Source organism: Folsomia candida, unplaced genomic scaffold (genome assembly GCF_002217175.1).
Source record: "Folsomia candida strain VU population unplaced genomic scaffold, ASM221717v1 Fcan01_Sc001, whole genome shotgun sequence".
NCBI classification, from domain to species: Eukaryota; Metazoa; Arthropoda; class Collembola; order Entomobryomorpha; family Isotomidae; genus Folsomia; species Folsomia candida.
The window spans coordinates 9406516-9429295 of record NW_019091193.1 but is presented as its reverse complement, the minus strand read 5'-3'; the positions used below and the strand labels follow the sequence as shown (position 1 = coordinate 9429295).

At 37.4% G+C, this 22780-nt stretch overlaps 1 protein-coding gene across 2 annotated transcripts in view; it reads left to right on the top strand.

Annotated features, from left to right (window-relative positions):
• Positions 1-22780, top strand: part of LOC110841965 — a 44924-nt gene that overhangs the window by 14442 nt on the left and 7702 nt on the right. For both annotated transcript variants that reach the window (XM_035846082.1, XM_022087670.2), the window contains exons 2-17: positions 7187-7744; positions 11448-11519; positions 13002-13139; positions 14141-14212; positions 15358-15429; positions 15561-15605; positions 15670-15693; positions 16457-16549; positions 16606-16656; positions 17883-18023; positions 19066-19131; positions 19336-19479; positions 19597-19668; positions 21486-21604; positions 22000-22043; positions 22237-22381. In XM_035846082.1, coding sequence (XP_035701975.1) covers positions 7449-7744; positions 11448-11519; positions 13002-13139; positions 14141-14212; positions 15358-15429; positions 15561-15605; positions 15670-15693; positions 16457-16549; positions 16606-16656; positions 17883-18023; positions 19066-19131; positions 19336-19479; positions 19597-19668; positions 21486-21604; positions 22000-22043; positions 22237-22381 — 1594 coding nt within the window. In that variant the 5' untranslated portion in view covers positions 7187-7448. The remainder of the gene's footprint in view (positions 1-7186; positions 7745-11447; positions 11520-13001; positions 13140-14140; positions 14213-15357; positions 15430-15560; positions 15606-15669; positions 15694-16456; positions 16550-16605; positions 16657-17882; positions 18024-19065; positions 19132-19335; positions 19480-19596; positions 19669-21485; positions 21605-21999; positions 22044-22236; positions 22382-22780) is intronic.

The window sequence follows — 22780 nt, the reverse complement described above, 5'->3', positions numbered from 1 at the left end:
TATAAATATTGCGTCTAGACAGGAAATCATGATTTATTTCTTCGTTTACAGAGCCATTTCCTAACCTCTGAGGAATTGTTCAATTGCAAATAAAAATGAAACGTTCTGAAAATTAATGAATAGTAGCATGTCGGCTGCTGGAAAAAATTATGACTTTGGAACAGGAACAAATTACCTGAAATGAAAACAATCTGGTCAGTCGTTGATTTTATTTGAGATTTGATGACAGGAGATAAAACAAAACTTGTTGTTGTTCTCCTTCATGGAAAAAAGTCAAAACAAGCTGTTTCATCTTTGTGTTGTCGCAAAAGTAAAATATCACGTCCAACACGCTGCACACACCATACGTCGTCTGATACGTAGATATGTATGACCAGGAGGAACTGGAGCAAGACACGCCATAAAATGAAGGGACCTAGCACAAGATGCATCAAGACAGGGTCTGATTTTATAGCTTTTTTGATAGCTTGTTTGACTTGAAGAATGCAGTATCTATGATCCCATCGGCGAAATAAGAAATAAACCGTGTTGAGTCCGTCCCACAGTTCATTGTTGTTTCAAAGGAGGAGGACATGGTTGGTAAACATTAAGAAGGCAAGGCAAGTCATATGACTGTCTCACGGATATATTTTATCGCCGAATCATCCAATATCTTACAACTATCTCAATAAAAAGAAATCACATCATGACATCGTCTTTGTCCAACAATAGGAAGGGCTTTGACCGGATGACCACTTGAATTTTGCTATCAAGATACAACAAAGTTGTCAGACTCAAATCTTTGCAGATAGTTCCACATCCAGACCTACGACTCATTGGTATGAGGGCATGCGAGGCTAGGCATTGCTTAAAAAGCACCGTTTCGGCTACTTTTACTGTTCCAGACAAGGACTTGGCAAAATGGTGAAGTTGATCTCTCTCTATTTCTCTTTCTTTCTCTGAAAGATTTGGATGAGACACTGCTTTGTTGCTGCATCTGATTTTTGTTAGATTAGGCCTCCCTCCATTGCAAACGTAGTACAAAACGCATACCAAATGTAGCATCGAATTACATGTATTTGAATGTAATCGGAGGAAAATATATCCAAATAGCTACACTATCAAACGCGACATGCACAAAAGGAATGGATTCTACCTGAGAATTCACTACGTAATATGTTTATCCAGACACGGACTGAAAGGGACTGAAAGGCTGTTTCAATAGAAAAGGAAATTACTGATTCCGATCACATGTGGATAAAAATACTTTCAAACGACCATTACAACGGTTGCAGGTTTTCTGCGTAAATTGCAGAAAACTTGGCCAGTTAGATTTGATTGGTTGAAATTTGATCTCAGCAAAGTTGAAAGTGCAGTGCAAAGGATCCCAGTGGTCCCAGTGGTCAGCCAGCACTGATTGTTGGAGCATTGATTCTATCATGGATTGAAAAATTTTATAGTTTGGCTGGTTACACGTCTCCGCTTACACAATGCTTCATTTTTCCAGTTATCCCATAAAACAATATTTATTGATATATTTTTTCACTGTTCCAGACGTGCTTTAATAATTGTAAATTATCCGAGGGCGGCCCGAAGGGCCGGCCGACAGATAATTGTAATTATCTGAAGTAACACGGAATCTTGAAGTATTAGTCGTTAGTTATCAGTCAATGGTAGTTGTCTCTTGATATGCCCCAGTCTCCATCTATCCAACGCCTAAAAAAGAGAAAAAGTAACATGCATGCCTGGGCCCGCTTCTCCCGTCACAGTCCAAAGCCAACATTTTCGAATGATAAGTGCAATTGTTGGGGAGGTGGGAGGGCGACTAATACTTCAAGATTCCGTGTTACTTCAGATAATTACAATTATCTGTCGGCCGGCCCTTCGGGCCGCCCTCGGATAATTTACAATTATCTTTCAGTACACTTCATCTATCAGTATTAGTCGTTAGTTATCAGTCAATGGTAGTAATACAAAGCTTCATGAGAAAATGTGAAGTCGAAAACATTTATTTAATCAATAAGTTATATCAATTACATATTCATAACCGCATTCGCAAACTCATGCCTATCTATAATAGGTCTACGATAATGCTTCGCAAATATTTTAGAATTATTACACCAACCAGCAGCTTTAAAAATTGAGTCAATACAAGCACCTCGGTCATTAGCCTTGGATGTCGAAGAATGTCGAAAACTATGAGCTGAATAAATATTTACATCAATCCCTGCTTTAAATAATACCGTTTTTAACCATCGGCTCAACGTATCACGAGTCGCAGCTCGATGAGGTGGCCGTGTACACACAAAAAGTTTCTCATCCTGTCTTAAATCCTCAGTAACAGTTAAATAATGGGTTAAAGTGCTAACAACACATAATTCATTATCACTAAATTTAGGTAAAACCAGAACAGTTGAATCACCTGGCTTGGTGGATTTTAATTTAGTAAAGATTACAATTTCATATGACCCATCACCAAGCAGTTTCGTATTAGCTACATTAATTGCAGACAAAGTCTGTACTCTCTGCCCTGTTGTTAGAACAAGAAGGGCAACTAATTTTAATGATAAGTCAATTAAATTTAATCTAGTTGTTTCACCTAAGTTTTTACAAAACCTTAAAACGACATCACAATCCCAAGTTTGTTGGTATTTCGGTTTAGGAGGACGAGAATTTGAAACTCCTTTTAAAAGTCGACATACCAATGGGTGAGAACCCAAACTTTGACCATCAACTTTTCCAATAATCGTAGACAGGGATGAGCGCATCGAATTAATTGTAGTGTAACCTAAACCACTATCAAACAAAGTTGCCAAAAATGATAAAATAGAATTAATCGTAGGGTTCCAAACAGAACACTCATTCTCTACACAATAAGCTTTCCACTTTTTAAAATTTGACTGATACTGCTTCCACGTTGAATCTTGGCAAGACGATTTTAGCAATTTCGTTACATTCTCCGGAAACTGGTTAGATTGCCAGATAAAACAGCTACTAGAAGATTCATCTTCCTACACATAGGATGAGAGGAATTAGTATATGGCGATCTTAAATCGTACGTATTTGCTTTTAATACAAGAATATTTGATAATAGCAGCCTTGAAAATTGAGGGTACCATGATTGCGTGGACCAATCAGGAACGACAATGCCAGTGGCACTGTCATTTCTTATTTTACGCAAAACTTTTGATATTTGAGAAAACGGAGGAAATGCATAGAAAAATTCTGACCAATCAATAGTGAATGAATCGACCACCTCGCAATTCGGATCAGGATACCAAGATGCAAATCGTTGACATTTAGTAGACATACTTGTCGCAAATAAGTCTATAAATGGAACTCCAAAAGTCTGGCAAATTAAGTCAAATGACCGGGAGTCGAGTGTAAAATCGCTTTCATCAATTGCTTGTCTCGATTCTCTGTCCGCAATAATATTATCTACCGATTTAATGTATGAGGCAAAAATCCAAATACTTCTCTCTTCGCACCACTCCCAAACGGCCTTTGCCCATTTTAAATTAATTGCGGAACGACAACCTCCAAACTTGTTTATGTATGCGATTGTGGTAGTGTTGTCACTGCGAATCAAAATACTACATCCAGTTAGATTACTGCACAAGGACTTTAACCCGTTCAAAACTGCAATTAATTCCAACGTATTAATGTGTAAGAGCTGTTCCTCTCGTGACCAAAAACCTCTTGTAACTTCGAGATCCGTGTGAGCTCCCCAACCAGTGGTGGAAGAATCAGTGGTCAGAACTACTAAATACTTTTGAAATCGTAAAGGATTATAGCAATGTGGTAGGACAGCCAACCACCATTTCAATTCAAATTTGCACTCCTCATTTAATTCGCATTTTGCCAAGTAATCACCATTGGATTTTACTAAAGCTGAATTACGCAACATTTCTAAATCCCTCGTATGAATTGTGGAATTTACGGCCGGAGAGGCTGCAATTAACTGGCCGGTCAACTTAAATAAATCATGAATGTTCATCTTTGGAATATTCAAGAACTTGTGTACTTGGGATGAAATTTTTGAAATTTTACGGTCGGGCAACGAAACTCGCATTAATTTTGAATCATAAATAAAACCTAAATATTCTGCCACACGAGCAGGATTGAGCTTAGATTTCTTGACATTAATTGAAAACCCTTGCCATTTAAGTAGCATCTTGGTAGACCTAATGTTTTTCAAACATTCAAATTTAGATTTACCTAGTAATAATAAATCATCCAAGTACTGATTGGAAATATTTCCTTGATTTCTTAGTAATCCCATGATCGGTCTAAAAATCTTCGTAAACAATCTTGGCGCACATGAAATCCCAAAAGGAATACATGTAAATTGAAAAATTTTATTATTAAATTCAAAATCTTAGATATTTTTGATGATCCGGATGCACCGGAATCGCATGATAGGCATCCACCAAATCAATTGTCGCCATATAAAAATCCCTCTCAATTAGAGATTCAACATGCTTATAATTTTCGATTTTAAAATGTGGAGAAATGACAAACTCATTTAAATGTTTTAAATTGATAACCAGTCGATAGGAACCAGGATCTCTTTTTGGAACTAAAAATATTCTAGAAATAAACTGACCATCACATGGCTCAACCTCAATAACGGCACCCGTTTCAATTAATTTTTGCACAGCTTTTTGTGCATTAGGAAACTCCTTTTTTGAAAATTTAAATGGTGTAGGAGGCTTATCTTGTACAGGTAAACTTAAAAAAGGAATCTTAAAATTTTCAACTGCTGCTAATATCTCCTTATCTTTAGTAATTTTACGCCAATTAACAATATGTGAACTTAGCGACCTAGCTCTACTTACTACTGGTGGTGTCGGAATGGTCTCAGTTGAGGTCGATACATCGATCCCCGTTGGTTTAAATTGTGGCGATATTGGGGACGAAGGCCTCCTCTGCCGAAGGAGGCCCGATTGAAGTTTAAAGACGAGCCTCTATTAGAATGATAATAATTCCCTCTCGTCCTGTTTGAAAAAGTCGAACCGCCTGATGGACGTGTAAAACTTGAAGACCTCATTACTGCCGCAGCTGACTTTGTTGCCTTAATGGTATCGCAAATATTGTCTCCAAAAAGAAGCTCTGGAGTGGAAGGCGTGTTGCACACTGCTGCGATGTCATTATTCAAACATGGTCTGATTTCTTGTTTCCGTTTCATATTTAATTCTTGAAATAGTTTTGAATTTAACGTAGCAGCCTGAATAGCGAGTCTCAAAATATCTTGACTTACATTGGTATGCATTTGCTTTGAATTTTGCATAATTATCTCAGACAGTTTGGCTAATGCGACCGTCGAAGATGAAAGAGTATTTTGCATTTGTTGATTTTGAAAATCAGATCGCTTGATCTTAGGTGATAGAACACCCCAAATCTCTGGATTTACCCTCGGAACTCCCAGTTGTTTGCAATTTTGAGGAGTTAGAAAAAGCTTCTTAATTTCATCAAACTTTTCTTTAGGTAAGGCTGTCTTTGATAAGTTTGTAAAGGATTCAGCAACAGCGCCGTTCAAATCAGGACCAAATTCAGGTTCAAGTTGACTCACATTAAGTATTTCGAGAAGATCCTGAGATGCACCATCTTCAGGCTGTACTGTTATGTCTACAAAAAATGCTTTTTGCCTTATTCAACTCATTGCCAACCACAATTAATTGAAAAATTACCCTTATCTAAATTTAGTAGGTTCTGCATTGCGTCCCCGACCACGTCGTCGGACTTTGGCTTTCCATCCTTAACTGGATTAATTAGGAGGTCTCGTATTTCTTGAATTGCTTTAGAATGATTAGCCAGTGTTTTAGCAATTTTATTCTTTTTCTTTGGAGGGTGGCAGGCAGCATCACCAACTTCATTGCTGATAAAAATAATGATACGAAAATTTCAATTTCTAAAATTTTGAAAATTAGGAGTGACCACGTCATCTCTAAAAATATGTGTGCGACCACGTCGTCACACTGGCCAAACAATATATATATTTAATTATTGGAGTGACCACGTCATCTCCCAAAAATTGTGCGCGACCACGTCGTCACACTGGCCAAGACTTTTTTTATTATTATAATTTTCCTCGCTTGTAATCATTAATGGCCCAAGCAAAATACATGAATAGTAGGCTTACCTGTTCCTCTTTTGGGGGGATGACATCTTGGACCGGAAATTTCAACAAAAAATCTGATTTTCCAACAAAAGTCAGGAAACTACGTTTTGGTGATGTGAACCGGGGCTGCATCAAAAAGACTGTGACGGGAGAAGCGGGCCCAGGCATGCATGTTACTTTTTCTCCTTTTTAGGCTTTGGATAGATGGAGACTGGGGCATATCAAGAGACAACTACCATTGACTGATAACTAACGACTAATACTGATAGATGAAGTGTACTGAAAGATAATTCACAATAAAGACAAATTATTTCTTGGCCCTATTCATATTGACCTGATTATCGTTTTATTAGCATTGGCTATCATTTTCATTAAAAAGTTTGGGCAATAAGTTTAGGTTATGTCGATACGCTCTCCTTCCTTCTTATCCTAAATTGTCATCGATTCGATAATGTAAACGGACATTCCCAAATTATACTATTGTGATTGTTGTAAGGAAAATCGATATTTTGTCTCAGCCAGAATGTACTTCATATGTATATATACCTATTTATATAGTGGGCATATGTACATATGTGGCACGTAAGTAGCGAGGAAACTTGGAGTACAATAGGACTTTCACCCAGTTAGTACCAAATCGAGGAGAATTTAAAATTAAAATTTATAAATGGCTTGTATGTAATGTAATGCAATTTAGATTTTAGATTAGAAAAGTGACGTTAATTTATGACTCTTGCATATCTTACTGAAGCCACGCAAGCGAAAAAAGTCACATAAAGAAAATGCATGCAGTAAAGAACAACAAAAGATACGATCTTTAGGTTCAAAGGTTAAATTACAAAATTGGATTTTGGAGTACAAACTTTTTATGGAATGTCACCCACGATGTTTTACAATGAGAAAAGTGGAACGAACATACAATTACATCTCACATATTACATTTCGTATTTTCTAACGGTGTGTAACTGACATTTCGGATGTTCTTGCGACATTACGCGACAATTTGTCATATTATGAAATAAATTGTTATTGACATAAGAATTTACATACAAACGACTAATTCACCAAAATTAATTCTAATTTCAGATAAAATTCGACCCTCGTCATCCCGACAGCCATCAGAGACTGATTAGAAAGCGTGTATGCAGTGAATTCTCTCATCAAAGACTAATTCCGTCTGTCTGATGAACAGGGATTTGAATGTACCATGTTCCCCAAAGAAATAAACACAAGCACTCGGAGCCAATTTCCGTAGAAGGCGAATCTATTCTAAACGGAGCTGATAGGCAGTAAGATCGTCGTATCCAGTAAATTTAAACGGAAGTGAATATCAGGAGCAAGAGGAGAAATGAGCGTGAAAGGCGAACCACCCTTGATTTCCTTGGTATTATTACAACTCGTCCTTTTATTTGGTGGCATCCAGTCATCCTCCATCCAGCATACCAATGAGCTGGGGTCAAGTAGAACAAATGGAGTTCTACCACCACAGACACCTTGTCCTCAAGCTTGTGACTGTTCAGCACCCTCACCTCCGACATCAGAAGCACCACAGTCTGCACCACCGGCTCTATTTTCCATTGTAACCTGCTCCGGACAGAATATCACCTCAATTCCAGATGGGATTCCTGTGTCTACAAGGAAGTTGTAAGTTCAGTCTCATACATAGCTGCGTCTTGTATCTCGTCTCCTATCGCGAATCTCTGGTGAAAGTCTTTATCAGGTCGTGAGCATGACAGACATGCCTTTCATATACTTGTGCATTCACCTCTTAGCTTACGTACGGAGGTGATTCTTCTCTCTCTCTTGGAGAAAATGGAATTGGAGACAAAAATCGTGGTGTTGCAGGGTGACTGCTAAAGTTACATAAAGATATTGAATTATAGATATGATATACAACATTTACTTGTCATCATCGTCTGACACGGTATTGGAAAACCACTGCTGCATCTCAGCTCATTACTTGTTGTCTTTCTCCTTGACGGAAGCAGACATCCATTCAAGTTTTGTAATCAAACAAAGAAAAATATTATAGCTGACATTTAAATCACACTCCATGTGTTTTTCGGTGTCACGTCTTTCCAGATTATAAATAGCTCTCAAGAATACATGACATAGAGTTTCGATTATAAAAGTTTTTTAGCATTAAAATATACTTTGCTCTCTTTGTTGAGTTCTGCAATTTATTTTCAAGGCATTATTTAACGGGTAATAATAAGTTAGCTAAAAAATTTGGAAGCTATCTTCCTCATTTATTAGCAGCTTAGTCCGTGTGATTGGGGTAATGCACCAAATTTAGTTTAGAATTAATAAGATCATTTAAATAGCAACTCCAACTTGATTATTTATGTTATTCTTAAAAAACAAATTATTTTGGTCGTGTGTTTATTTGTGAAAGAAAGTTGAATCGTATGCACGCACGAGTGTCACACTTTTCCAGTAATTTTCAGTTAGAAAAAGTACGAGTATGTTTTTGCGCATTATTCTTGACACGTTATTTATCATTGGACGTTAATTACTTCGTGCGACATTATTTTTGACACGAAAAAGGTCTCGTAACAGTGCAGCGTGTGAAACAGAGTTCTGGCTTCCGTTTCCTACAACATTGGGCATCAGTTCCAGGAAATGAGTTGAGACGCATACAAAGAAGCTGATTGATTGGGCTCACACTTTTGCGAAATTGGTGAAATATCTGATATTACATGTTCTGCATTTGGCGAATGTTTTAGCTTCAGTGGAACACAATAGCGGGAAGAAAGTTTTAGCTCTGTCTGAGTACTATTGTTTGAGAAATATCTTATGTACATGATTTTCGGAATAAAATGATACCAGAATACACACAACAATTGTTCCCCATGTGATGTGCTTGCTTTAATATTTTCAAGAATTTAGGCCAAACTGCACACAATAATATAAAAACGAAACTCTGTACGAAAACGTGAACGTTACAGTTGAGCTTAAACCATGCATGTCAAATGTTTAATATATTTATATGTTTGTGTGAAGGAAAGAAAGATTGCATTTGGACTAATTCCAAACTATGCAATGGCAAACCGAAATAAGATATCTTTATGGACACCGTCGCGCAACATCATTTGGACAGTTGTGTTTGCAATAATTTTGTCTGGGCCATGTCTGGGCTACATGATTCAATTTTGAGATATCTAAGTGCATTAAGGAAGACCAAGAATCTTGCACTATTGCTGAATAATACACTATGCACAACTTCATGCTTGCACATATTTCACTTTGGGGTCTGAGGTTTGCCTAAGATCAGAATATGACCTAACCAATTCAGATAGCACGGGTTTTTGTGACCAGTTTGCTATATTAATTTAGATTTCCATATCTTTCTTTCACCCAGTGGGGCCAACCACAATCTGAACGTAATATAATAAAAATGGGGCATCCTTGCACTTAGCAATCCTAAAGGCTGTTGTGCTATGGATGTTTATTGCAAGACTCTTATACTCATCGTGATGGTGGTCGCCTTCTTTCTTTTGTCGGGGAAGACCCAAGGATTTATTGGAGATGACATGGACTTGTGAGTATTGATCGCCTTGGTCGAATGAAAGTACTCCTAAGTTCCATGACCCGCCCGGACTAAGATTCGTCGCAAATATTATTATTGAACTCTTTGCAATGCAGTAGCTAAGTTGCATGGATTTGGTTTAGGATTACCTCGAATACTTTGGGAAGGGTCCTCTGATGTTTGCATACTTTCCTTTAGTCTGAAAAATGCGTCTAGTCTGTGGATCGCTTATTTGCACTCAACTCATACGTACACAGAATGAGGACCGAATGTGCCCAACAAAGAAAATGATGTGGAGAACAACTTGAAGTGTAACAAATGATTATAACCCTTTTATGTTAGCAGAACAAACTGCAACGTCCACAAACGGTTGATGGTCATAACCATAAAGTTGTCATCCGAAACTTTTTTCCATTTCATTTGGAAATGGAATAAGTTCTCTCCCTTTCTGACGTGCATACAAAGAGACATCAGACAATTAGATGTAATAAGACTAGATGTTTTCCATGTTTCGATTTTATCATCTTTAAACTAAAATGAATTCATGTTATAATATTTCAAATGAAAATTAATAAAATATTCAAAATTACTTAAAATCATTCTAAAATTATTAACACTAAATTATTTAATCGAAGATGAGCAGAGTGAAAAATCCGGTACAAAGAATCGTCTTATAGATATACTGCATACATATTATATGCAGTACGTAGTGGTTGGAGTGGTGGATCCGGAAGTTGGGATATATGTCAACAAAGCCCTAAAAATTCTACTTTATCCCAAGAAAACTTTGCATCAAGCCAAAATGTCTGGATTTGTAGGATAAGTTTATATTGCAAGATAAAGCGGGATTGAGTTGGACTATCTCTCATCGTGGTTGAGGTTGCAAGTCATCATTCTTGTCATTATCAGGCTTTGTTCTCGACATTCCAACCACAATTTGGCACTTTCTCAGATTTTTTCAGCTTTTTCACTCAAGTATTCTTGATTATTACCTCCATTTTTGTTTGGGACTACTTAACTCGAGAAATATTGTGGTGGTGAACACCAATGGTCATGGTCTGTAATATTCTCGGTTGTCTCTTTCTCTTAAATGGCAATGCAAACAGAAAAACTTTGCTCATATTTTTCCGGACGCATACTCTAATGGCAAAATTCTCGTGTCGTTAAGTTGCCTTTATGATATCGTTGTGCTGGTCAGTCTGTAGTTGCACATCTCTAAACGTCTGGAAGCCATAGGATTCGTATAATTTTATCAACGTTGTTGAAATTGCTGTGATAATACGCTTAATGCAAATTTTCCACGGCCAATTCCCTTCAACGCGTCAACATTTGAGTTTGTAATTGTGACCAGCCTACCAAATAAGCCCATTTCTCTCAATCTCCACCCATAAAACCATCAACCACCGGGGATGGAACCCAGTATATATTTGCATAAGTTTAACGTGACGACTCAGTTGTCAGTAGTGTTGCAAATCCATGTGACAAATGCAAAGCTGTTCTGTATTTTCTTCACAAAGTACTACAATCATAAAGTCCTCTTGGGATTGGAACCGAGGACAAGCTGAATATTCCCAAGCATGTCAGTAACCTTTATTTATAATGTTTCTTGCGGTGAGGAGGAGGGAATTCATTCTGTATGAAAATGTATCACAAATATTTGGAGTAGAAAGCGAATGCTTACGTTTCCATAAAACCTCATTGGTCCTCGATTATATGACGTCTGATAGGAAATTATTTGACATGCAAGGGGCCTGTATTTTGTATTTGACATTTTGGTAACTTTATGTACACTGATGACATGTTTTTTTTCTGATACAGAGATCTCAGTACAAACAACATCAGTTGGGTGGATCATGAAAAACTTGGACCACTGCAGGACCTTCACGAGCTGTAAGTTGATCACTTTTACCTTATTTTTATCTAGGAAAAAAAATGTTAAATATTAACTTGTTCAATGCGGCATCGCCTTTCTCCATATACATTATAGCTTAAGATTCTTAAAATAAATATATTATTGCAATTTCAACAACATCCTAATTTATTTTATGCTTGCAAAGCGAAATTGCAGAGTTCACTAATGTATAAATATACGCATCATCACAGAACCATCTGATCTCTATCTCTCTCTTCTCATCTTTATTTATATGACTCACCGTTCGGATGAGGCCAAATTATTTTTGGAATCCAATTTGGATAAACTACTCAGCATGACAGGAGATCAGTAGATCGAAGTAAAAAAATTCTTCAGAATATACGACAATCGTATTTTAACATGAAACTGAAGGAACATCGTTGACTGAACTCAATTTCTGCCTCTGCAGAACATCTTGATTTCGGCTCTCTCATTATACATATATGTGGCATGCATGTAATTTTGTAACGACTAATGTTGAGATTTTTTATATATTTAAATTTCGTTACTTCTTTTGATGTATTTACTTGTATCCATTTGATATCCAACATTGCGTATCGTGGGCGTTTTCAAATTAGAAACTAACAACATTTTGCCTTCAAAAATACAAGAATCTGGAACGAAATGCGGAATATATATTCATGTCTTTGCATAGTAATCTCAACTACAAATTTTAAAATGTGGAGGAGTATCGACTTTTAAAGGCTAAAAAACGACACGACTTGGCACGCGAGCAAGGGTAGAATTTTAAGCATCCTTGTCTACGATCACAGACGACAAATATCCTAAACACGTCTCCAGACTTGCGTAAATCTAATCAGAAATAGTTTTTCTAACAAACCCATTAATTCCTGCTCGTCTCTAGTCAACCCGTGAAGTTCTTTGCCAAGAAAGTTAACGCACGCACAGCCAGCAGATTTCAGAGAGATACAGAATTGAAGTTATTTCACTTTTTTGTCATCAAGTGCGTGCGGAAACGCAGCAAGCTCTGTAGGAACGTATCCGAAATACACTTCAGAAATGGCAAAACAGCTAATTGAAACTTTGCCAATAAATTTAGTACAGAGATCTGCCTAGTGAAGCGAGTTGAATAAATGATTATGCGTATTTGGTATTAAACTCGGTTGCGTACAGAAGGAACCACTCGTAGGATATGTGTACGCGTAATCAGAGCAACTGGATGAAAAATTTCATAGCACCCAAATTCTGAACCTTGTGGAACACGTGGAGGAAATGGGTTTCCGTAAAAAATATTCTGGAACACATTTCCCTTTTAAAGAAATGCTCTAAATACTACATATTCTTTACATTCTTTACATATTTATTATGCAATGCTAACTTTAGCGTCGTTTTAGGGTTAAATATAGCAAGTAAAGAATATAGAATTGCTAATATTATATAATTATAATGAATTTTACAATGTAGATACCCTAATAATAATAATATCTTTTACGTTTCAGCTCTTTGTCATCAAACCTGATTGAGGAACTTGGTGAAAGTTCCTTCTCGTCTCTCAGCAATTTGAAAGAGCTCACGTTGTCTCGAAATCAATTGACAGCGTTTCCGACGACAGCAATTCCAAATAATTTGGAGCTATTGTAAGTCAGTATTAAATTCAGTCAATTTGACATAACATGTGTACGTAACATATGTGCAATTGTATGATACGCACGTCCATTGTGTGATTACCGCGACATGGAAATTCCTGGTATCGGGTTTCATATATAATGTGTATAGTCAAGCAGTAGTATGCATCAAAGGGAAATACCAAATTCGATGGTTATGTGAATTCACCCTGGGTTCACAAACAAGAGCTAGAATGTTGAATGTGGTCCTTCCGTCTTTGTTCATTTCTTTTCCCATGGCTCTCACAATACACAAGTTCTGGATAATTGGGTCGAATCTGAAGCGTTTGAGACCGACGAAGCCAATCCAAATACCAAGTAACGCTGGCAATCAGACTACCACTTTGAGACGTCATCGTCCACAATCGTCATCATGATCTACTTATACACTTTGTGTTATTTCTACTGGCACGTGTCAATAAGGACAAATTCTCAAATTCCATAGTGGCTACGATCTACTAGAGTTTTTGGTAATTAGCTGAGCGAATAATTCAGATCTACTTTGGTAGAGAGTTTTTTTAGCTTCATACATATCTAACTTACGAAAGTTTTTGATACTACAGTTCAATATAATACGCACAAATTACATGATCAGCTAACTAGTTTATATAAAAATAGACAGTCATCACATATCTAAATATGAACATGTGTAATATGTAATGGTGGGAGGATTCGACTAATCGTAGAATTGACTGTCACCCATGTAATTTATTACTCTTGTCATCGCCAAGTTAAATATTTCCATGCAACGATTAAGTAACATCTGAGCGTCTCAGATATGACAAAACATGTCAAGGAAGTCGCACCTATAAACATTAAGGAACTTCCCTGCTCACACTTTATCGTGCTAACTTCGCACTGCTAATTTGTCAGTATTATATTTGATGAAAATCGATATGCAAATAGAGTTCTGAACACAATAGTTTAGAACAGATAAAAATGTGAAAATAACGAGTTTTTTTAATTTATCACAGGAATCTGGAATATAACAAAATCAGTCAACTGGAACGCCACATTCTTCCTAAAAACTCCAAACTTCACGCATTGTAAGTCTTTTGTGTTCCCAAACACACCACATTTGCAAGCGTCTCAAATTCCCTCAATGGTTACATTTGTATATATGGATTCTAAATATATGGCTACACAACAAATTAGCACCAACGTCTTAAAATAGTGCAGCTTTAAACTTTACAATTGTGACTCTAAGGCTTTTGGCACTTCAGTGAGACGAGGAGAAAGTAATCAGTACTGACTATAGCATTAAATGCTCCGACCAACTTGCTCAGTCAGTTGTCAGTAAATGACAAGTATGGTGACAGTCTCGTCCTGTCACCAAGTAAAACCCGTATAGAAGGAGATTTAGAGAGACAGACAGATTTTTTAAATGTTAATAATTGTCTGTAACTTAACCAATGTTGTGGCCGTCATGTCATTCCACACTTTACGACTTAAAGTTTTGTAGGATATTTTTTATTTCGAAACTTATAATATTACTAGTAAAAGTACTTATAGAAGTATTAAATATTTAATATATAGTTTGGTCAGAAAACGGGATAGTTTTTTGGACCCATCCATGAAATTTTGGAATGGACATGATGGCGCTGAAGCTAGAAAATGACATTTGTATAATTTACTTGTCATTGAAACCTCGTCCTTTTTATGATCACGCCACGAAGAAGAAGACGCTTAATGAATTATATGACGCTTATCTAGTCCATTCTCTCACATTAAATTTTTATGTCGCGAAAATTAGTTAAGAAAAATGGGATTTTCTTGCGGCCGTTAACTTCATCCAACTTTGTCTTCGTCGTCGCTTTGTTTGTTGTTTGTGGTTTTGGCAGTTTGTGATCATTTTCATCCAAAGTTGAGATTGTCGAGTTATAACGACTGACTACCCGTTTGCTTGGCATTTCGCATTAGTGTAAGCCGTGGAGTAGACATATGACTTGAGTAATTTATGTGGCCTGTTGACGACGGGAGATTCTCCAAGCAATTTTTTCCCGTGGTACGTCATGCCGTTTGGTTCGTTGGGTAAGTGCTTGTGCCATTGGAGAGAAATAGCTTTCTGGGGTAAAAGCGAAGTCTTGCAATAAGGATGAGACGAGACGAGTTCAGAGTTCATGTGGATATGATCTACTTATTTTATATGTGCGTGGGTATATTTATATGTATAATATTTTCTCATTTGCAGGCTTCTGGGTGGCAATGTAATCGAGAAAATTGATGATTCGGCATTTGATGGGCTCGAACTGCTGCAGTTGCTGTAAGCCATGTTATGTTTGGATCCTTTCTCCATCTTTCCTCGCCGCCGCAACTCTCAATGGAGACGTGCATAATGGTGACGCAACATGCCTCATTGAATTTGAATTTAATTATGCTCAATTTTCTATTCAGGGAACTTGATGGCAACAGGCTATTGGAAGTCCCGAGAGCACTACGGTAATTTATAACAGCGTTTTCTTATATACAACTTTGCGTAATTTATTATATTTCTATTTTGTAGGAAACTGACTGCTCTTCAGGAACTGTGAGTTTCCGTCATTATTCATACATACAATTTTCTAACATTATGCAGATCATGGTGGAAAGGCATCAATGTTACATTATTAATGCATATGCATGGGCTATGTATATACATTAATCCACATTGATTTATATCCAAGTTACTTTTTGTCTTTCATGCTTGTCAACTACAGTTAGATTTAAAATTTGATAAATTAGTGAATTAAAAAAATAATAGTTTACTTGATATGCAAATATTCAGTTGCTGACAAATTCTACACTTGTGCATTAACATTAAATTTGGACACGTGCGACAAAAGTAAAGTATTTGCAGTTTATCTCTAGCAGACATTGAGGCAAATAAAGTGCGAAGTGAGATAAGCAGTTTTCCAGTTTATGCAGTTAGAGTTGCACACAATAGAGTCTGCCGTCTGCACGGCCAATAAAAGACGGTAAGTTGAACAACAAATAGCTGTTGTGAAGGAGAATGAATGCTAAATACATAATGTTGGGGGAAAAGTCTTCATCTGGCCAGACAAGAATAGAATAGAAAGCTATTATAACACAGCTGTGGCGTTAGAGAGTGGATGGTGTGCGAGGAGGATGAATGAAATGATTCTCATGAGTGAGATTAAAATACCAGTGTCATTTGTCACACTTGACAGTTTGGCCAGGTCGGAAATAGGAGTATTATGCACGTAGGTGTTGGTGTGTCTGTCTGGTTGGTGGTGACGGCTAATGAGTATGCTAAATGGTGAGACAAGTGTTTTCTTTTGTCCCAAATGTAGAAGCCTCGCGAATAACAGAATAGCTCTGGTTGACATTCCCTTTCACCAAATCATCCCAGGAGTTAAGTTTCTGCTAATGCGTGGAAATCCACTGTAAGTTTATAAACATTGGAAATATTGCTTTTATTATAATCCACAATATTTTTCAGCCACAACATTCTTCCCGACGCATTCTCCCATCTCAAGCACCTCAAAAAGTTGTACGTACTCAACATTTTCTTATTATAAAGCTTTTCATATACTTATTAGTTTTTGTATTTTGTATTTTTTTTGTATTTTTATTTAAATCCTAAACCCTTCCAGGCCGAGGCCCATAGAGTTACATAATAATAATTTAAGTAATATAAATAAAATACTTATTAGTTGCACATATTAACTAAAAAAAACTGCATTCTGATCAGAATGTTACCTGTGTATTCAAAAATTAGTGAAAGAAAATTTAATTCTATCTTAAAGAATTAAATATCAACAGATGCACAGTCTTTTCCGCATAAGTGGAACTTTCTCCACTTTAGTGCCTCATATACGCTTTCCACTCAAGTAATTTATGCACACGGTTCAATTTAATGAAGTTGGCTTTGCTTTGGTTCTGGTTTGAGTTGAGTGGGACAAAACGAGGCGACCAACAGAGACATCAGCGGGGAGCAGGTTTAATTTGTCGGCAGTATCTCTTCAGTTTATTGTCCCCAGTCTCGGTCGGTGGGTAGCCGCAAAGAAGATTAAACCCTCAACTTTGACTTATCATTAAGATATAGGTAGTGGTCTTGTAGTGGATGAGCGACTAAAGGCTGGGAGAAATCTTCTTCCGGCTGCAGGCGTATGTACAAGTTAACTTTGGGAAAGTCATTAAGGCAAGTTTTGTCGGTAACCCAGTTGCAAGCCTGCCCACTCGCCTTGTAAGGAGCAGGATGGGACGAGAAATGTTGTCACAGCAGCAGTTTCTTTCTCCAACCTCACTTTACAAAGTGGTGCTTTTTGGGGAATAGATTCATGCGGGGACAGCTTAATGGGCGACCAGTACGACAGGTTGCGGAATCTAAATTAAATTCTTACATCCTCGCTTTCTCTCTTCTTCTGGTCGCCTGTCTCACCAGAATCAGCGTCCTCCTACACCTTCTGGCTCCTCAAATTCATTAATTCACCTCACATGGGTTCACCAACCACCAATTTCCCCTTTCCCTCTCCAGAGGAACGATTATCCGATGCGTAGAAGATTCAGTTTCAATATTTCCAATGCAATTTCAATATTTCGTGTTTCAAGTTAACTCAATTTTCTTATTAATATCTTGGATTTTCAATAATTATTTCTAATTATATATACACTTATAAGTAGTATAACGAGATAATTAGATTTTTGTTACAATATTTTCATAATGTATGTCATATGTATGTCATGTTTTTTCTTTGTATGATTTCCTGAAAATAGGATTCTCTCGGATGTGAAAAACTTGACGCAATTCCCAGACCTTAACGGAACCTCTTCCATTGAAATTCTACGAATTGACCGGTGCTCAGTGTACTCCGTGCCATCGAATCTCTGTGAGATTGCACCCAAACTAAAAAGCCTGTAAGTAATCAATGCATTTTTTTCACAGCGATAATCCAAAGTACATAGATACGTGCACCTGCTTCTTTGTTACACGACTGCATTGGTGACTCGGCCTAATATAATTTATGACGCTGTTGGTAGTTTCTTCTTTTGTGCGGCGCTACGATTTCCTTGCCCTCCTAATCTCTGATTCTGCTTCATAAATCAAGTGTAAAACTTATCTTTGTCTTTTATCCAATATTATCAATACAAACAAACCAACCAAGTAATTTCATACCATACGAGTCCAGTGAATGATTTGTTGGATGCAACAATAAAGCAAAAGTGTCAAAGTTGGCCAACTTTCTTTTCATAAAAATGCCATATACATTGAGGACGGGAAGAAAGTGCAGAGAAAGTAATGGGTGTCTTACAGATGACAGCGAGAGCAGTACCAAGAGAGCGAAAGAATAGTAAACGGACCCAGCCAACAAATTTAGTTCAGTGCGTCTGGATTTGAACTTTTGACAGAAACTGACTCCAAAATTCCCGACCTCAGTCAGAGATTGTATCGTGGTAGCAAAACTGATCTCAGCCTGCATAAGAATTTGGTTGGCTGATTTCTTTCTGTGCGTCTTTACGAGCTGTGCATGGTGCCCACTCTGTACGGTCGAGCGTCGTCATCGTCATAGTCGTCGCCATTTGGCCGTGACTGGAAAGAAATAAAGTTGGATTCGGAGATGGGCACTAAGATGCATTGCCCTTCTATAAATTTCCCCTTTCCCTTCGTCCCGTCACAACTTTTTCCTCCATTCCTGTTTTCGCAACAATAGGAAGTGAGCCGCACACGAGAATGGAGAAGGTGGCTGCTTTTCTGCTGTCGAATCACATTCTAACATTCTAAAGATTTGTTGCGATTAGGGGTCATTTTTGTATATGATGCATGTTATTGAATTCGACTCTTTTCTTTGCTTGATCTACGACTTATTGTGCGCTTTTGGTGATTTCCCAACCTTGTATGAAGGGTTTCTTGTCGTTATTATGACTGACATTATTTATATTATTATTATTATTATTACAGCGACCTAAAGTCAAACAAATTGCAAAATATACCCTCGTTACAAGACTGTAAAGAACTCAGGATTTTGTAAGTGAAAGTTTCTACTCTAATCAATACATATTATTATAGTCAATATGTGTACTCCCATCATGTCACAATCTCGGTTTAAAATTTACTATGTATGTATATGAATACCATGTATGTATGACATGTGTCATCAGAGGACACATATTTGCTGGGCGTTTGAAACTTTTCCAATATAGTTTTGACTCATTGTTTGACACTTTTCAGGGAGTTGAGCGTGAATGAAATTGAGAATCTCAAAGACGGAGCCTTCAAAACCCTGTCAGAGTTGCATGATCTACACTTGCACCATAATCGAATAAGCAAACTCACATCTAGCACATTTGCTGGACTTGTCAACCTACAAAATCTGTAAGCTGCTTTCTCCATCAGAAATTATAATTCTATGCCCATTTTCTTTTGAATTTAGTGTTTCTTCATAACCATAAACATGTCAAAAACTAATGACATCTCCTCTCTATTTTTCAGTGACCTGGCCCACAACAATATCAACTTTATACATCCGGACACTTTCTTGGCTACACCAAAACTCGAAGATTTGTAAGTTTTTTTACACCAATAACACCATCTCAAATAATAAAATCTGTCAAATCGATTTCATTGCGAATCAAACTCTCCCCTTTTTAAGTCTCGCTTTTACTTTACGATTCTCCAACTGGACAGATCTAAGATCTAATCTGCGACCATTATATAGAGTTCAAACGTCTTCCAACGGAATACATTCCCTTTTATTTTTGCAAAGTGAAGAACGAGGTGACAGTGGTTGGTTGGTCGGAGTAGGAGAGTGCCCTATTTCAAATTACGTTATGGTAGGACATGTGATTTTGGCAAGGGAGGTGGATTCTTATTTTGAGAAAATGTGTCGACGCAGAGAAACTACTTTCCTTTATGACATAGCTTCTGTCAGAGTTTCAATATCTTTCCTTTCCTGGAAAAAAGAATAAGCGCAAGCAACTGACTCCTCCTCAGCCGCCCAGTTCTTAAATATATGGTACCTACTCAATCCGTTACACTCAGAAAGGTCCAGGTCAGGTCGTTCGGCCGGTAGGCTTCTTCACACCAGGCGAACCACACCAAGCACTGCTGAACGCGAAGAAGTCTTGACGTCACAAGCTTTCACTCTTTGCTTGCACAGTGCTTTCTCTCTCATCTCGCAGCACAACTCTTTCGTAAAGCAATATCATTTTTCGTACTCTGCACTTCTTCTCCTCTCTCCATTACGACCGCCTCAGCCTCCCAAAAGTATAATGCGTTCACCCACCAAACTCTGACAACCAGTTCAAGACGAGCTATTAAGTAGCGGCGGCCCCTCAATCATTTCATAACCACCTCTTCCTTCCTCCCTTTCTGAGATGTTCTTCGCCTAGCAAACTCACGACAATATATTACACGGACTCGAGAGGCTGCATGAATACATACATAGACTTGCATACACGTATATACGAATCCCAGTGAAAGGACACTTTTCCAGGCGCCTTGTTTTATGGGAACCATTGAGTGTTGAAGGTCAGCTGAGTAGTGGAATAAAAAGGCAGTAAATTTCCCAAAAGTTTTCCAATATGTAATAAAAATATGATGAAGAACAATATCTCAAATCTAATTCGCATTTTCCGATGAGCTTAATTGTACATTGGGTGTGTTACTGTTACTGGAACAAGCTACATGCTTTTAACAAGGGGAGAAAGTCTGCAATAAAAGTTTTTTGCGTGTCTTTTGCGAGTTTTATTGAGGAATCGGGAACCATAAAATTTCTGGGGGGTCAACGTCTTTTGTTTGTTTCAGAGCGTTAATTGCGTGTATTCTTCAGGAGAGATTCCCATTTAACCCAAAAGATATGTATAAACCTATGAATTCTCGAAGTCAGTGAGGATTTTATCCCATGGTATGACTTCGGATGGGGATGGGTTATTGAATGTGCAGTATTATTATTGAGGTCAGTCTGCCGCTGGTTGAATGGCTTAATAAAAGTTTTTCAATGGGCTTTAAGGATTATGGGAGTTTGGTGAGAATAATAATTTTAGCAACGTAAAGTTGTTATGAACTGCACAATCGTCTCGTAATATCAACTGAAAAGTTGCGCATATACCAAACCAACTACTTATGTGCACATAGTATTTGCAAACGAAGCATTTTATTTATTGACGGCATGTTCAAAATCCTTAAATCCGCGAGGGTTATGATCAGGAAATTAGCTTTCACCCTCCCACTCAACTATTCGATAAAAGTGTGTTAGTTTTTTTATGAAAAAAAGTGAAATCGTGTTATTTTGCCTATTACGATTCCCAACATGGTTATCCACTTTGAAGATTTTGGTACAATTGAAAAATGGATAAATGATGTCGCATTGACTTTTTTAGGAATTTGGGGAACAACTTTTTCCCGGATATGCCGACGAAAGGATTGGATCGTGTAGTCGAGTTGAAAACATTCAATAACCCAAATCTCAGGGAATTTCCAGGACCCGAATCCTTCCCACGTAATAACAATTTCTAATATCTATTTGTAGTAGTAACTGAGGATGTCGAAGGAGAATTTGAATTAAGTGGTGTAATTTTTAGCCCGAGTCAGGGCTTATGGGACCATCATGTCCGTCCGTCTGTCCATAAATACGAAAAATATATATTTCAATCGATAAGCAGGAGAACTTTATGACTACAAATTGATTAAAAACTGGTACAAAGAACGGAAACAAATAATATGGCTAATTTAGAGAGCTCAATCAGTACTTTTTCTAGCCTGCCTGTCTAAGCACCGTTTATCTCCTAAAAATAATAAAGGCTGATAGAGAAATATATTTATTAGAATGATTTTCACACTCAAAATGTATTACATTTAGCATGATGTATGATATGATCCTTTCTATCCATTTAGGGGCGCGGCGTCTGGTCCTCTCATATGCATACCACTGTTGTCAGGTATGTAGATACATGTAATGGAATGGAATAAACATAGTGAGACAATTTACGAGTGGGCTAAATGAGGTGATGAAATAAGAAAACTGAAATTTTGTATCGGCAATAACGGGGAGAAATCGATGGGTGCGTCAACGGACGCAGACCGCATGTGCATGCTACTTTTACTTCACTTTTTGATTATTTTCTAATTCAGTTCGTCGCAGACGTATCCGCCCCCACGAGTTCCAAGTCCTTCTTTGACCAGTCTCCCATCGAGGAATCCGTCCTCTACCCCACAGAGGTGGGATTCAGAAACGCTCTCTCTGAGCTGAACCTCACCGACTCGTGGCAAGGAATTGGTGAGCTAATTTGGATTTATTGACAAACTGTGTGTGCAAAATATTAATCAAAATCTGTTCTCTCTAACCACAACTTATGACTTGGTCAGAGTTGTGCCGTGAGTTGGGTGGGATCGGGATGACACAATAATGGCTCTGATAGTGAAATATGTGCTATTTCAAATATTTTCAAATCAACATGCCACCCTAGATCATATTATTTTTCGAATGCGTTTTTTGTATACAATTCCTTAAGTTTGAAAATAGATTCATGAACGTATATTTATTGGACTGAAGATAAATACATTCACCACTGATAAATCATAGTTTAGCATATCTATTAATATTTTGATCATCGAAATTTCTACACGTACATAAAAAATACGACAGACTTTTAATCAGTAAACTAATTAAATACAA